At 40.5% G+C, this 16,570-nt stretch overlaps 1 protein-coding gene across 3 annotated transcripts in view; it reads right to left on the bottom strand.

Moving 5' to 3' along the window:
• Positions 1-16,570, bottom strand: part of MRPL42 (mitochondrial ribosomal protein L42) — a 61,779-nt gene that overhangs the window by 18,947 nt on the left and 26,262 nt on the right. For all 3 annotated transcript variants that reach the window (XM_031650667.1, XM_031650668.1, XM_031650666.1), the window contains exons 2-4: positions 14,948-15,111; positions 8,314-8,377; positions 5,900-5,984 (exon numbers count right to left, since the gene is read on the bottom strand). In XM_031650667.1, the coding sequence (XP_031506527.1) occupies positions 5,900-5,984; positions 8,314-8,377; positions 14,948-15,017 (219 nt within the window). In that variant the 5' untranslated portion in view covers positions 15,018-15,111. The remainder of the gene's footprint in view (positions 1-5,899; positions 5,985-8,313; positions 8,378-14,947; positions 15,112-16,570) is intronic.

Raw genomic sequence — 16,570 nt, 5'->3', positions numbered from 1 at the left:
TTATATGTATGTTTTTTAAAAAGCAATGGAGGTGGCACAATTAAGTAAAGTCATGGGCTGCATAAGAATGTTTTGAGGCTGGGCGCAGTGACACACGCCTGTAATCCCAGCACTTTGGGAGGCCGCGGTGGGCGGATCACATGAGGTAAGGAGTTCAAGACCAGCCTGGCCAACATGGTGAAACTCTTTGTCTCTACTGAAAATACAAAAATTAGCCAGGTATGGTGGTGCATGCCTGTAATCCCGGCTACTTGGGAGGCTGAGACAGGAGAATTGCTTGAACTCAGGAGGCAAAGGTTTCAGTGAGCCGAGATCATGCCACTGCATTCCACCCTGGGTGACAGGGCGAGATTCTGTCTGAAATAATAACAATGTTTTGGTCAACAATGTACAGTGATGAAGGACAGTGTATACTACAGTGGTCCCATAAGATTATCATGAAGCTAAAAAAATTCCTGTCACCTAGTGATGGTGCAGAAAGCCACAGTGCAATGCATTGCTTACATGTTTGTGGTGGTGCTAAAGTAAACAAACTGACTGCACTGCCAGCTGTATAAAAGTATAGCACATACAGTTATATATAGCACATAATACTTGATAATAATAATAAATAACGGCAGGGTACAGTGGCTCACGCCTGTAATCCCAGCACTTTGTGAGGCTTGAGCTTAGGAGTTCAAAACCAGCCAAAGCAACATGTAGTGAGACCCTGTCTCAACCAAAATAATTTAAAAATAATAATAATAATGATAATAAATGACTAGGCAACTGGTTTATGCATTTACTATACTATACTTTTTATCATTAGAGTGTACTCCTTCTACTTGTTAAAAAAGTCAATTGTAAAACAGCCTCAGGCAAGCCCTTCAGGAGGTATTCCAGAAGAAGGCATTGTTATCATAAGAGATGACAGCTCCAGGCATGTTATTGTCCCTGAAGACCTTCCAGTGGGACAAAATGTGGAGGTAGAAGACAGTAATATTGATCATCCTGACCCTGTGTAGGCCTAGACTATGTGTGTGTCTTAGTTTTCACAAAAAAAGTTTAAAAAGTGCAAACAAAAATTGCAATACAAAAAAGCTTATAGAATAAGGATATAAAGAAAATATTTATGTATAGCTGTACACGATATTTTAAGCTAAGTGTTATTACAAAAGAGTAAAAAAGTATTAAAAATGTTTTGGCCGGGTGCAGTGGCTCATGCCTGTAATCCTAGTACTTTGGGAGGCTGAGACAGGCGGATCACGAGGTCAGGAGATCGAGACCATCCTGGCTAACACGGTGAAACCCCGTCTCTACTAAAAATACAAAAAAATTAGCCGGCCGTAGTGGCGGCGCCTGTAGTCCCAGCTACTCGGGAGGCTGAGGCAGGAGAATGGCGTGAACCTGGGAGGCGGAGCTTGCAGTGAGCTGAGATAGCGCCACCACACTCCAGCCTGGGTGACTGAGCAAGACTCCGTCCCAAAAAAAAAAAAAAAAAAAAAAAAAAAAAAAATTTTTTAAGTTTATCAAGTTTAAAAGTGACAGTAACCTAAGGTTAATTTATTATTAAAGAAAGAAAAATATTTTTTAAAAAATTTAGTGTAGCCTAAACATATAGTGTTTGTTTATAAAGTATACAGCAGTGTACAATAATGTACTAGGCCTTCACACTCACTGACTCACCCAGGGCAACTTCCAGTCCTGTAAGCTCCATTTTTGGCTAAGTACCCTATACAGGTGTATTACATTTTATCTTTTATATCACATTTTTACTGTGCCTTTTCTATGTTTAAATACGTTTAGATACATAAATATTTACCATTGTGTTACAACTGCCTATAGTATTCACTACAGTAATATGTTGTATACATTTGTAGCCTGGGAGCAATAGGCTATACCATAATGTCTGGATGTGTAGTAGCCTACACCATCTAGGTTTGCATAAGTAACACTCTATGATGTTCACATAACAATGAAATTGCCTAATGATGCATTTCTCAGAACATATCCCCATCAGTAAGCAATGCATGACTGCACTACAGAAATGCAAAGTAACAAAGATATCAGTGAAAAGTAGAAAGGGAGCCAAGTCAGAGCTTTGTCAAAAAGACCAGAATGGGGCCAGGTATGGTGGGTCATGCCTGTAATCCCAGCACTCTGGGAGGCCAAGGCAGGTAGATCACTTGAGGCCAGGAGTTAGAGACCAGCCTGGCCAACATGGCAAAACCCCCTCTCCACTAAAAACACAAGAATTAGCTGGGCGTGGTCACGAGTGCCTGTAATCCCAGCTATTTGGGTGGCTGAGGCATAAGAATCCCTTGAACCTGGGGAGGCATGGAGGTTGCAATGAGACAAGATCACACTACTGCATTCTAGCCTGGTTGACAGAGACTCTGTCTCAAAAAAAAAAAAAAAAAAACCAGATTGGGCAAGGTACAGTGGCTCACGCCTGTAAGCTCAGCACTTTGGGAAGCCAAGGTGAGGACTGCTTGGGTCCAGGAATTCCATATCAGTTTGGACAACATAGTGAGACCCTGTCTACAAAAATTGTAAAAATTAGCTGGGCATGGTGGTGTGTGCCTCTATAGTCCCAGCTACTCAGGAGGCTAAAGTGGGAGGATTGCTTGAGCCCATGTTACTATTATTCTAATAGTAACATGTTCTCAAGAATGTTTCTTATTTTGCAGCCCAATCTACAATTTGTTGCTTGACAAACAAAAAACTTTCCTGCTTTCTCATGTGAATGTCTCTTAGCCCTAAAACATAAAACCCTTAAGCATGAAGAGGAAGGAACAATTTCATTCACTTAATAGAAAAATATTTATTGTGCACCTACCAAGTTCAAGTTCAAAGTGTTATTCCAGGTGCTGAAGACCAAGCATGGGAAAAAAACACACAAGGCCCTGTCCTCATCGAGCTTACATTTTAGTGATGGGAGACAGCCAGAAAACATCCAGTATGCTAGAAATAATAAATGCTATTGAGAAAAGTAAATCAAAGGACAACAAAGAGTACAGGAGCAAAGGTACAACTTGAAATGCAGTAGCCAAGGAAGGCCACACAAGATAACAGATAAGGAAAAAGACCTTAAGGAAAGGGAGTAAACTATGAGGTAAAAGCATTCCAGGCAAAGGAAGCAGGAAATACAAAAGCTCTGAGTGGGGAGCTCGCCTAATACAGTTGAAAAACAGCTGCGGTTGTGGTCAGTATGGTGGCAGTGGAGTGATTTACTTGAAAACTTGTAGGAGTGATTACTTACCTAAACTAGAGAAGAATATTGATGATGTGGCAGAGAAGATAATTGTCAAAACAAGGGAAATACAAGAAAGAAAGAGGATGCAGGGGAGGTGGGCATGTATACAGAGGAATGATGATAATGATAAACCATGATACGAATCTGTGCTGGGTAAGGAGGGAGTGAGAATGTGTGAGATACATGAGGGACTGTGAAAAAGTGGTTGGATCAATGGATGTAGGTTACAAAGAGGGAATGAATAATTCTTGGAGCTGGGAGACCAAGAGGGACTGGTAGTTAACGATTGGATTTCTTAAAATTTAGATTGGAAAAGAGGAGTAGCAATTATTGGTAATTAGAATATCTCTAGGGAATCCTCCCATGGAAATGGGTGGCTGACGTAGTGAGAGATCAAGAAGTGAGACACCACAGTATTAGATCATCTACATGGATATTGAAGTAACAAAGAATGAGGGTAAAACAGTATTGGAGAAAGTGTGACAGCAAGCTTAGAAAATTCAAGGAAGTGCAGAGTGGTAGAGGAGGAGAAATTACCTGGCAGTTGGTAGATAACAGCAACAAAAAAAGATAGTAAATGATGTAGTTGGATGATACAAGCTACAAAGCCAGAAATTGTTAGGAAGGAAGAGAAATTATCTAGATTTGACAATGAGGAGCTACAGAGATACCTTCCCCATCTTTAGACTCAGTGGTAAAAGAGTATGAGAGAGAAAACAGCAACTACTTAAAAGAACTGCTGAGGAAGTAATGTCTCCAGGGTACAGGCAGGTTTCTATTAGAGTCAGAAGGTGAAGCAACATTCTGGAATAGGTTAAGGTTGTAAGAGATTCTGTCAAGGGTGGTAAGTTCTACAAGTACAGTGGGAAAGTTTTGACAGTTGAGGACGGTCAGATTCAGAGATATAAAGAGCCATATGGGGATAAGAGTCTGGATGATGTGAAATGACCTGGCATTCTTAGTATAATTGCTAAAACAGGGCAAATAAACCGAAGATATTCAACAAAATAACAATGGACAAAGGCACAACATGGTGTGACCTGGAGGGTTTACAGGCCAAAACTCAGTGATGTAGGCCTATTTTTCTCAACGTTGCCCAACTAAGTGATACAAAAGAGGCACTGGATTAGTACCTATGATACCTGGCTTTTGTTTCCTAACAAAGCAGGGAGACAAAATGGTGAGTTTAAAAAGGAATATAGAAATTATTTGTTGGTCAGGCGCGGTGGCTCATGTCTGTAATCCCAGCGCTTTGGGAGGCTGAGGCAGGCAGATTATGAGGTCAAGAGATTGAGACCATCCTGCCCAACATGGTGAAACCCTGTCTCTACTAAAAATACAAAAATTAGCCGGGTGTGGTGGGGCACGCCTGTAGTCCCAGTTACTAAGGAGGCTGAGACAGAAGAATCACTTGAACCCAGGAGGCAGAGGCTGCTGTGAGCCGAGATCGCGCCATTGCACTCCAGCCTGGGCAACAGAGCAAGACTCGGTCTCAAAAAAAAAAAAAAAAAGAAAGAAAGAAATTATTTGTCAAATCAACCAGCACCCTGACTTTAATGATGATTTTTAAAAATAAGTACCACTAAATACATCATGTGATGACCTAAACCATCTAATTATTTTCTCCTCAAAAAGCAAGTCAAGGTCGGGCACAGTGGCTCATGCCTGTAATCCCAGCACTTTGGGAGGCCGAGGCAGGCAGATCACCTGAGCTTGGGAGTTTGAGATCAGCCTGGGCAACATGGTGAAACACCGTCTCTACTAAAAATACAAAAATTTAAAAAAATTAAAAAATTAGCTGGGCGTAGTGGCAGGTGCCTGTAGTCCCAGGTACTTGGGAGGCTGAGACAGGAGAATAGCTTGAACCCAGGAGGTGGAGGTTGCAGTGAGCCGGATCACGCCACTGCACTCCTGCCTGGGCGACAGAGTGAGACCCTGTCTCAAAAAAAAAAAAAAGCAAATCAAACATTACCTAGTAGAAGGAGGCTTAAAGAAATAGGAAAAAGCATTTCAAATACAAAACTAAAAAAAAGACTTGGGTCAAACTAAAAATAAATTATATTAAAAACAATACAAAATCCTCTTCTGTCTAGTACTTGATTTTTTTAAAAAAATAGGGAAAGAAATCTAACTGAGTCATTCAAAATACATACCTATGTTGTCCCATTAAAAAATAAAAATTAAAAAAACAAATTCACCAAATGTTAAAAAAAAAAAAAAAAAAAACCGTCAGAACCAACAGTAAAAAAGTAGTTGTAATCCCAGCACTCTAAAATATAACTTTTATTTGTAACAGCACTCTAAAATACAACTTATTCATAATTTTCTAGATTATAATATGGGGCAGTATGGGACAATGCATTTTATAATTTTATATTAGATGTATTTGATCTTTAACCAGAAATCTACCAAATCTTTTAGACCAGAAAACTGATGCCATAATTGTGTTTAAATGGTTCACTTTGTATTCTGAAAAAAACAAAAGACTGTAAAGAAAGCAGATGAAAAATAAATAAGAGAAAAATCAAAATAGTAAAATTAAAAAGCCAAAAGAAAATCTAAAGCAAGGAAAATCAGACGACTCCCTTCTTTTTGGATACTATAAAGAAGTACAAACATTTCTAACAGCAAATTAAAAACTACAAGACATTTTCTCATACATACTTTTGTGTGTTCATATGGAATGTCCACAGAAGGGTGGTAGCATACTATTGTCCTGCCATCAGAAGTCAGAGCAAGCTCTACGTTGCTAAAAAAGAATGTTTTAGAAATAAAGTTATATTGTATTTAAGGCAAAATGATTATTCTTTTCTTTTTTTTTTTTGAGATGGAATCTCACTGTGTCACCCAGGCTGGAGTGCAATGGGCACTCCAGGTTAAAGCTAAAATTAGTGCCCGGCCTAATTTTAGCTTTAAGAATAATCATTCTGGGCCCAGCGTGGTGGCTCATGCCTGTAATCCCAGCACTTTGTAAGGCCGAGGTGGGCAGATTGCTTGAGGTCAGGAGTTCAAGACCAGTCTAGCAAAACCCCGATTCTACTAAAAATACAAATATTAGCCAAGTGTAGTGGCACATACCTGTACTCCCAGCTACGCAGGAGGCTGAGGCAGGAGAATCACTTGAACCCAGGAGGCGGAGGCTGCAGTGAGTCAAGATCATGCCACTGCACTCCAGCCTGGGCAACAGAATGAGACTCCATCTCAAAAAAAAAAAAAAAAAAAAAAAAAAAAAAAAAAAAAAAAAGCTAAAATTAATTAATCACAAATTGCTGAAGAGAAGATACTACATCACTGGATTGGCAAACCTGGTACCCAAAACACAGGAGACAACTGAAGACCATCCCACAGAATATGTCAGCTTAAATACCACAACAAAATAATTTGTAGGTAACAGAGAATAGGTATTAGATTGTTTCACCATGGTTACAAGATTGAATACTATAACATGGCTACAATGAACATTTAATCTGTCAAATGATTTCTTCATGAGAAGGTAGTTTTATATAATGCAAAACACACATATGACTCAATCTTTCCAGGTTCAAAAAATGTTACCTACTCCAGTTTCATCGCTATCATAGTACTCATTAGATGAACAACTAGTGTCAAGGCCAGGTGTGGTAGCTCACATCTGCAATCCTTACACTTTGGGAGGCCAAGGCGGGAGGATCACTTAAGCTCAGGAGTTTGAGACCAGCCTGGGTAACATGACAAAATCCTGTCTCTACAAAAAATAAAAAAAATTAGCCAGGTGTGGTGGTACACACCTACAGTTCCAGTTACTTGGGGGCGCTGAGGCAGGAGGAGAGCTTGAATCCGGGAGGTTGAGGCTGCAGTGAGCTGACATAGCGTCACTGAACTCCAGTCTGGGCGACAAAGTGAGACCCTGTCTCAAAAATAAAAATAAAAGGCCAACCATGATGGCTCATACCTGTAATCCTTGCATGCTGGAAGGCCGAGGGAGGCAAATCGCTTGAGCTCAGGAGTTTAAGATCAGCCTGGGCAACATGCTGAAACCCCGTTTCTATAAAAAATACAGAATTAGCTGGGTGTGGTGGCACACACCTGTAGTCCCAGCCGCTTGGGGGCTGAGGCAAGAGGATTACTTGAACCTCGCAAGTTGAGGCTCCAGTGAGCTGAGATAGCGCCACTGCATTCCAGCCTGGGTGACAAAGTGAGAACCTGTCTCAAAAAAATAAAAGGTCAGTTGCAGTGCCTCACGCCTGTAATTCCAGCATTTTGGGAGGCCCAGGTGGGCAGATTACCTGAGGTAAGGACTTTGAGACCAGCCTGGCTAACATGGTGAAACCCCATCTCTACTAAAAATACAAAAATTAGCCAGGCATGGTGGCACGTGCCTATAGTCTCAGCTACTCAGGAGGCTGAGGCTGGAAAATCGCCTGAACATGGGAGGTGGAGGTTGCAGTGAGCCAAGATCACACCACTGCTCTCTAGCCTGGGCGACAGAACAAGACCCCATCTCGAAAACAAAATAAAAATAAAACTAGTGTCAAGAGAGAAGAAAAAATATTTTTATTATCATTTTGTAATAAAAACAACACAGATTAAGAAAATACGTTGCAGTTTCTGCATATCAGACTCTGCTGCAGAGGAAAAAGACAATGTCATATGTTATTCCTAGTTCTTATCATAGTGACTAAATTGAATAAGTACCAAATGAATGGTGGTTAAATTAAGTATGTGTAATTTAGGATTATTCAATATCAAACAAAAGAAAAGATAAATAATAGCTTAAGCTAACAGATATGAACCCTATAAAAACGAATTAACTTTTCCAAAAAGCTAAAGCATGCTTTAGAAAGGACGGCAGTTCTAAACAGCATGTCTGTCTTACAACAAATTAAATATTCAGTGAAACACAATGATAATAATTTTTATTTAAAATGTTTATAAGCTCAGATACTGGGTAAATAAAATCATTAAAACAATTTTTAAAAACAAAATTAAGGAAAGAATAATGAGAAACGAAAGCATAAGACATCAAAACAAGAAATAAAATTAAATTATTTCAGATATAGCTAAGACTATTATTTTTTCAATTGAGTTTTAATACATACCAATTATAGTCATCTGGTAGAGGAGAATACGTAGATTTATGACAAACACAATATAAAGCTCCATCTGCAAAAACCCCAAACAGTAAAATAGATTTAGTTAATTTGAGCATATTTTCTCCATAAATTTAAAGCTAGTTTTACTCATTCAACCAACATTTACTGTTTACTATGAAACAGGCCTGTGCTAGGGGCTAGAGATTCAACAACAAACAAAACTCAGTCCCAACCCTCAAAAGGGTATAGTCTGCTTGTGAGAGAGACAGACAAACAATTACAACATAGAGGATAAGCACTGTTAGGACTGGTAAACACTGGCAAAGATGGGTCACACAGAAAGGCTACCAAACAAATTGTGCAGGTTCAAGAAAGCCTTTTCAGTGGAGGTGATGTCCAAGGTGCTCTAAAGAATGAGAAAATAGGCCGGGCGCGGTGGCTCAAGCCTGTAATCCCAGCACTTTGGGAGGCCGAGGCGGGTGGATCATGAGGTCAGGAGATCGAGACTATCCTGGCTAACATGGTGAAACCCCGTCTCTACTAAAAATACAAAAAACTAGCCGGGCGTGGTGGCGGGCGCCTGTAGTCTCAGCTACTTGGGAGGCTGAGGCGGGAGAATGGCATGAACCCGGGAGGCGGAGCTTGCAGTGAGCCAAGATCACGCCACTGCACTCCAGCCTGGGAGCACAGCGAGACTCCGTCTCAAAAAAAAAAAAAAAAAAAAAAAAAGAATGAGAAAATAAGAATTGATAAGAGACAAAAACAATGTTTTTAGCAGAGGGAGTAACAGGTGCAAGGACTCCAGGTAAAATAAAAATTAAAAGTATTTGGGTACTCCAGCCTTTCCAAGAAAGAACTTAAAGTATTTGGGGCGAGGTGCAGTGGCTCATGCCTGTAATCCCAACACTTTGGGAGACCAAGGCGGGCAGATCACCCAAGGTCAAGGAGTTCGAGACCAGCCTGACCAACATGGTGAAACCTTGTCTCTACTAAAAATACAAAATTAGCCAGGCGTGGTCAGCTACTCAGGAGGCTGAAGCAGGAGAATTGCTTGAACCCAGGAGGCAGAGGTTGCAGTGAGCTGAGATCATGCCATTGCACTCCAGCCTGAGCAACAAGAGCGAAACTCCGTTTCAAAAAAATAAATAAATAAAAATAAAGTATTTGGGTTTTCCAAGGTGCAGAGTTTATAAGGGAGTGATGAAGTGATGAAATATGAAATAATCTGTTCAAAATTAACTTTTCTTAATCAAAATGCTTACATTTTAAAGCATATTTTCCTTTTTTAGAATACCTGCAAATTCAAGAGCCATAATTGCTCTTTTTTTTTTTTTTTTTTTTGAGATGCAGTCTCGCTCTGCCGCCCAGGCTGGAGTGCAGTGGCACGATCTCGGCTCACTGCAAGCTCTGCCTCCCGGGTTCACGCCATTCTCCTGCCTCAGCCTCCTGAGTAGCTAGGAGTACAGGCACCCGCCACCACGCCAGGCTAATTTTTTGTATTTTTAGTAGAGATGGGGTTTCACCATGTTAGCCAGGATGGTCTTAATCTCCTGACCTCGTGATCCACCTGCCTCAGCCTCCCAAAGTGCTGGGATTACAGGCGTGAGCCACCGTGCCCGGCCATAATTGCTTTTTTAAAAGCTTGTGAAAGGTTCTCCTATGTTCAAAAAAAGGATATTCTTTTAATACAAATAAAAAAATTTAAAAGTAATTCAATATAGTTAAAAGCAAGTTTTGAATGCATCTTGATCAATGCCAAGAATCAAAGTCAGAGCCTCTTGTTCCTGTGATATAGGACTGTAACCTATCCTGCCTTCCCTATCTCCATGCCTTCACCATGTCCTCAGTATGGAATTCCATCCCCATTTTGTTCAAATACCCCTCATCCTTAAAAGTCTAACACTTGCCAGGCGCAGTGGCTCATTCCTGTAATCCCAGCACTTCGGGAGGCCAGGGCAGGTGGATCACTTGAGGTCAGGAATTCGAGACCAGCCTGGCCAACATGGTGAAACCCCCTCTCTACTAAAAATACAAAAAACTGGCCAGGCATGTTCATGCATGCCTGTAATCCCAAGAGTGAAACTCCATCTCAAAAATAAATAAATAAATAAATAAGCAGACATGGTGGTGCACATCTGTAGTCTTGCTTACTTGGGAGACTAAGATAGTAGGATCATCTGAGCCCAGGGAGGTCAAGGCTGCAGTGGGCCAAGACTGCGCCACTGCACTCCAGCCTGGGCAACAGAGTGAGACCTACCTCGGAAAAAAAAAAAAAAAAAAAGAAACATTCATTACCTGACATTTTACCAGTGGAAGTTCTGGATATAGAGGTAGCAGAAGCTCTAAATATATAACTAGGACCAATGCCAAAGTTAACACCAATCAAGCCAAAGCAATTCAATGTGCCAAAAGAACTTCAATTAACAATAATTTCTGTAATTTATGAGCTATTCTTGTTACATATATATGTTTAATTACATTTTGAAAAGAGCTAGCCGGGCGCGGTGGCTCAAGCCTGTAATCCCAGCACTTTGGGAGGCCAAGATGGGCGGATCACGAGGTCAGGAGATCGAGACCATCCTGGCTAACACGGTGAAACCCCGTCTCTACTAAAAAATACAAAAAAACTAGCTGGACGAGGTGGCGGGCACCTGTAGTCCCAGCTACTAGGGAGGCTGAGGCAGGAGAATGGCATAAACCCAGGAGGCGGAGCTTGCAGTGAGCTGAGATCTGGCCACTGCCATCCAGCCTGGGCACAGAGCGAGACTCCGTCTCAACAACAACAACAAAAAAGAGCTATGAAAGCTAAAAGTTGTCCCATCTTCAAATGCTCAGTATTTTACCTTGCTACTGAAAAGGAAGTACAGTAGAAAGTATACTGGACAAAGTAAGGTGGGGAGATCCAGATTTTGGTCATAGTTCTCATTTACCAAATATGTGACCCTAGGTAAACTTATGAAGGCCACAGAACTCAAGTTTCTTTACCTTCATAAAGAGGATAATACTACATGGGTTACCAAAATCAAAACTGTTATAAGGATCAAATGGCTTAACATGCTTGGAAAACTGTAAAGTGGTCTACATTCCCAAGCTGACTGACCATTTGGGAAATTTTAAAATATTCCTTCTAGAATATAGGGAAGCCTTTTTATTTTTGCTCATTGAACTTCCTTCCTTAATCATGATTTCGCTTTGCCTCCAATCTTAATGTTCTTCCCTTTTTTATTAAACATCAATAATAACAGTAATGAAACTTTCTTTAATTTTAATTTTTTATTTTTGAGACAGGGTCTCGCTCTGTCTCCCAGGCTGGAATGCAATGGCACAATCACAGCCTCGAACTCCTGGACTCAAGCAGTCTTCCTACCTCAGCCTCCCGAGTAGGCTGCCTCCCTCCTGGGACCACAGGCGCACACCACCTCGCCCAGCTAATTTTTGTAACTTTTATAGAAATGGCATTTTGTCACATTGCCCAGCCTGGTCTCAAACTTCGGAGCCTGCCTCAGCCTCCCAAAGTGCTGGTATTACAGGTGTGAGCCACCATGCCCAGCCCTTTACTTTCAATAATAGTAGTAGTAGGAACTTCGCAGTATAAGGGACTTTTAGGACATAAGAAGTTAGGTCACTGAGTATTAGGATGACTGATAACGGAATGATTTTCTAGGGTAACCTAATGCTTAGTTAACTAGGTATTTTGAGAGTAACTCTAATCCATTCAGATTACTTCAACAAACACTGATATATCTCCTATCATGATGAGAGGCACCAGGGACACCAAAATGAATTAGATACAGTACAAACTTAGTGGGAAATCCAGTGGGGAAAAAGATATATAAACAATTTTCAATTATCCAGGGACACATTAATTGGTTTTCTGATGGGCCTGTGTGAGGACTAATTGCTTCAAAACATAGACTATGTAAAAACTGGTTGGATCTGACTTCTCATTAGTCTAGGAGCTGGGTTCCTGCAAGGCAAAGAGTAGGCTAAGAAGTAAGGGTCTTTCTTCCAATTCTCACAACAAAAATGCTCCTAGATAATCAAATGCTGATTGTAGTTTTGTTGTGACTTATTTTAGTTTATATCCAAAGTCTCTTAAGCAATCTCCTATTCCATTTACTGAATTCTAAGTTGATTTTACTTTGAATATAATGTAATAAATGTTATTATGTTTAGGGCCCTAAAAAAGGGGACAGTAGGGCAAGCAAGGAAGCAGGGATGGAAAGCTTCCTACAAGAGCAGGATTTGGTGGCTGGGTGCGGTGGCTCACGCCTATAATTCCAGCACTCTGGGAGGCTGAGGTGGCAGACCACTTGAGGTCAGGAGTTTGAGATCAGTCTGGCCAAGATGGTGAAACCCCTTCCCTACTAAAAATACAAAAACTAGGACAGGCGCAATGGCTCACACCTGCAATCCCAGCACTTTGGGAGGCCAAGGCAGGCAGATCACTTGAGGTTGGCAGTTCGAGACCAGCCTGGCCAACACGGTGAAACTCTACCTCTACTAAAAATACAAATATTAACCAGGCATGGTGGTAGGTGCCTATAATCCCGGCTACTCGGGAGGCTGAGGCAGGAGAATCACTTGAACCCGGGAAACAGAGGTTGCCATGTGCCAAGATCATGCCTCTGTGCTCCAGCCTGAACAATGGAGCAAGATTCAGTCTCAAAAAACAAAATAAAATAAAATAGAGTAGGATCTGACAAACCTTTGAGCATTCTATTCAACAAAGGTGTTTACTGAGTAAAATATTTTCCCCGCCTCAAGCATAACAAATTGCCTATTTATTACTTTACTTTTACTCTATTCTTCAAATAGCTCTTTTCTCTTTAATTCAATAAACAAACTTTCAATTACAAATGGTGGTAAACAGAAAATAAGAAAGAAGAGGCAGAGTTGTATTTACAAAGTCAGCTGCACCCCAGGCGCGATGGCTCACACGCCTGTAATCCCAGCACTTTGGGAGGCTGAGGCGGGCGGATCACCGGAGGTTGGGAGTTCGAGACCAGCCTGACCAACGTGGAGAAACCCCCGTCTCTACTGAAAATACAAAATTAGCTGGGTGTGGTGGCCTGTAATCCCAGCTGCTTGGGAAGTTGAGGCAGGAGAATTGCTTGAACTCAGGAGGCAGAGGTTGCGGTGAGCCGGAGATTGCACCATTGCACTCCAGCCTGGGCAACAAGAACAAAAAACTCCGTCTCAAAAAAAAAAAAAAAGTCAGCTGCACTTGCATGTTTATCAGAGCACTATTCACAATAGCAAAGACATGGAAACAAGCCCATCAACGGCAGACTGGATAAATAATATGTGGTATATATGTACACCATGGATTATTAGCCAGACATTAAAACAAATAAAATCACGTCCTTTGCAGCAACATAGATGCAGCTGGAGGCCATTATCCTAAGTGAATTAATGCAAAAACAGCCAAATACTACATATTCTCACTTACATGTAGGAGGTAAACATTGGGTACATATGGACACAAAAATGGGAACAATAAACACTGGTGACTCAAAACAGAAGGGAGGGATGGAGGGAAGGATTGAAAAACTAACTATTGGGCACTATATTCACTATTCGGGTGATGGGTTGAGTTGAAGCCCAAATCTCAGCATATGTAATATATCCATGTAACAAACCTGCATATGTACCCCCTGAATCTAAAATAAAAAATAAAAATAAAAAGTTGGCTGACATAGTTAAATATAAAAAGGCAAACCTACTGTAGCCTTCTATACATGTCTACTTTAGAAATGGGAGAACAGAGTTTACAAACAGGAAAAGAAAAAAGAAAGCACAGTTGGCTGAGAAAAAAGACTTTAATATTCTATTTACTTATTTGGGTCCATGCTTTGACTGTCAAACATGTATTAACAAGCTTTCGAGAAAATATTAACTATATACAGTTCTTTAGAAAAGGCAGAAATTACATTTCATATTTTTAAAATGGCTAGGTACATAGAAAAAACACAATGAGAATCCACCAAACTATTAACAATGATTATCTCTGGAATATGGGACTGTAAATTTACCCTTTATTCGCATATTTTAAGAACTACTAAAAAAGCAATACATGTAATTGAACAAGAGAAAGTTACCCTTGACCAATCCCTTACTCCTGCCCTCAGCTAAATCCCGAGTGGGCTACACAGATAGCCACTGTTTGGTCCAGACCTTTTACCTCTGCATTTATGCGTATGCACACATGCATATGATGGATCATCTTTTAAACATACAAATAAGATCATATGATAGATATACATAGATATGGTTCTGACACGCTTTTTTTTTTGTTTCTATTTGGAGATCTTTCCATGTCAGTAACAGCTGCATGATAGTCACAGTTAAGATGTACCATAATTTATCCATTCCCCTCCCCAATCCACTTTTTTTTTTTAGAGATGGGGGTCTTGCTATGTCACCCAGGCTGGTCTCAAACTCCTGGCCTTAAGCAGTCCTCCCACCTCCCAAAGTGCTGGGATTACAGGCATGAGACACCACATCTCATGTTTTCTCCCACTTTCCATTACTGCAAACACTCCTGCAAATTACAGGTGTATACAATAACTAAATGCTTTAAATTTTCTATATTCTTAAAAGTTTAAAACTTTTTAAACATTAAAAAAATTTCACTTACTTTGGATTGGAAATAAATGTTTCAAGATAGTTCTCTTTGACATCACCCATTTTACTGCAGCTACAGCCATGGTGTTTCAAGATGCTTATCAAGTGGTATGAAAAAAGATGTTCTGAAGAGAAACTGCTTTTAACATCTGCTTCTAGGCATACCAATTTCTACTCCTGCCGAAGAGATAAAGAAAAATCAGTGCTACCTATGGTAAACTTAAGTTAAATTAAACACCACAAGAACAAGGTAACAATCACTGCCTAGAAGTCAACTGAAGCAATGCTTTTAAACAACTTGGCAATTCACACGATTTAACAACAGGACGAAGAGCAACACGGTCAAAATATAAGATCAGAACCACTGGAACTATGTCCATTACTATTTATCCTAGATGCAAACTTCTCTGCACCCAGTGCAGCTCCTTCTACTTACTGAATACTCAGTACATGTGTAATTACTCTTGAAACAGTCATTCACAAATGGTACACAGAGTCTTCATTCTCATAATGCTAGCGTGTCTGTGTACAACCTCCAAGGTTCCATATACAAGATACTACGTCACTTACAGTACTATCCTGTTTCTGATTAAATATTTGTCTGCCCTGAGCCATTAATAATAAAGAAATATCAAACAAGAAGGCCTATCCTTAGCCTATTAAATACTCAATTGGAGGAACTCATACAAATGCCCTCAAGTCCCAGATAAAATTTCACCATTTTATATGTGTATAAGGTCTTTAACTTTCCAAGGTACTTTCGCCACCATTTCATTTTGCTCTCGTATTAATCATGTGATTATTCTGATTCATGAAGAAACTAAAGTATAAAATTTAAAAGTCTTGCTTCCAAGGACTTTAAAGTCAGTCACTGCCAAACTGGGAAACTTTATAACAAGTCATTAAATGATCCTCAGTTTCTCCAATGACAAAATGGGGAAAACCACAATCTTCATGGGCTGTTGTGAATAAATGACAAATAACCATTGTTAAACCTTGTTTTTAATAGTCTTCAACGATAGCCGGGCAAGGTGGCGGGCGCCTGTAGTCCCAGCTACTCGGGAGGCTGAGACAGGAGAATGGCGTAAACCTGGGAGGCGGAGCTTGCAGTGAGCTGAGATCTGGCCACTGCACTCCAGCCTGGGTGACAGAGCAAGACTCCGTCTCAAAAAAAAAAAAAAAAACAAACAAACAAACAAAAAACAAAAATAGTCTTCAACGACTATCCGTGCCCTTCCCCCAATAGTGATAAAAGGGAATTAGGACACAGGTCCCCATTTGCTAGGCTAAATCACTCACACTGATACCTTGCACTGCCAGTACATTAACACTGCTAACCGTGAGCTCATAAGTGTGCTTTTTAGTTTATAATCCACTTTCATATACATTACATGCTCTGACTTTCACAAGTCTGTGAAGCAGGCATCTCCATTTCACAGATTAAGAACAAAGGCTCAGAGAGGTCAATCGATTACTTGACCAGTATATCGTTGCTTAATAGGTGACATGCGTGGGACGTAAACCCATGACCTCTGACCACGAACAAAACATCTTGGGGGAAATTAGGTCCCCTCTGTCCGAAGCCCAGAGGCAAGCACACTCTGCTGGGAGTCAGATTATTCACCCCAGGAAGATC

This window comes from Papio anubis, chromosome 9 (genome assembly GCF_008728515.1).
Source record: "Papio anubis isolate 15944 chromosome 9, Panubis1.0, whole genome shotgun sequence".
NCBI lineage: Eukaryota > Metazoa > Chordata > Mammalia > Primates > Cercopithecidae > Papio > Papio anubis.
The sequence above is the reverse complement of the archived record's forward strand: the minus strand, read 5'-3'. Positions and strand labels throughout refer to the sequence as shown.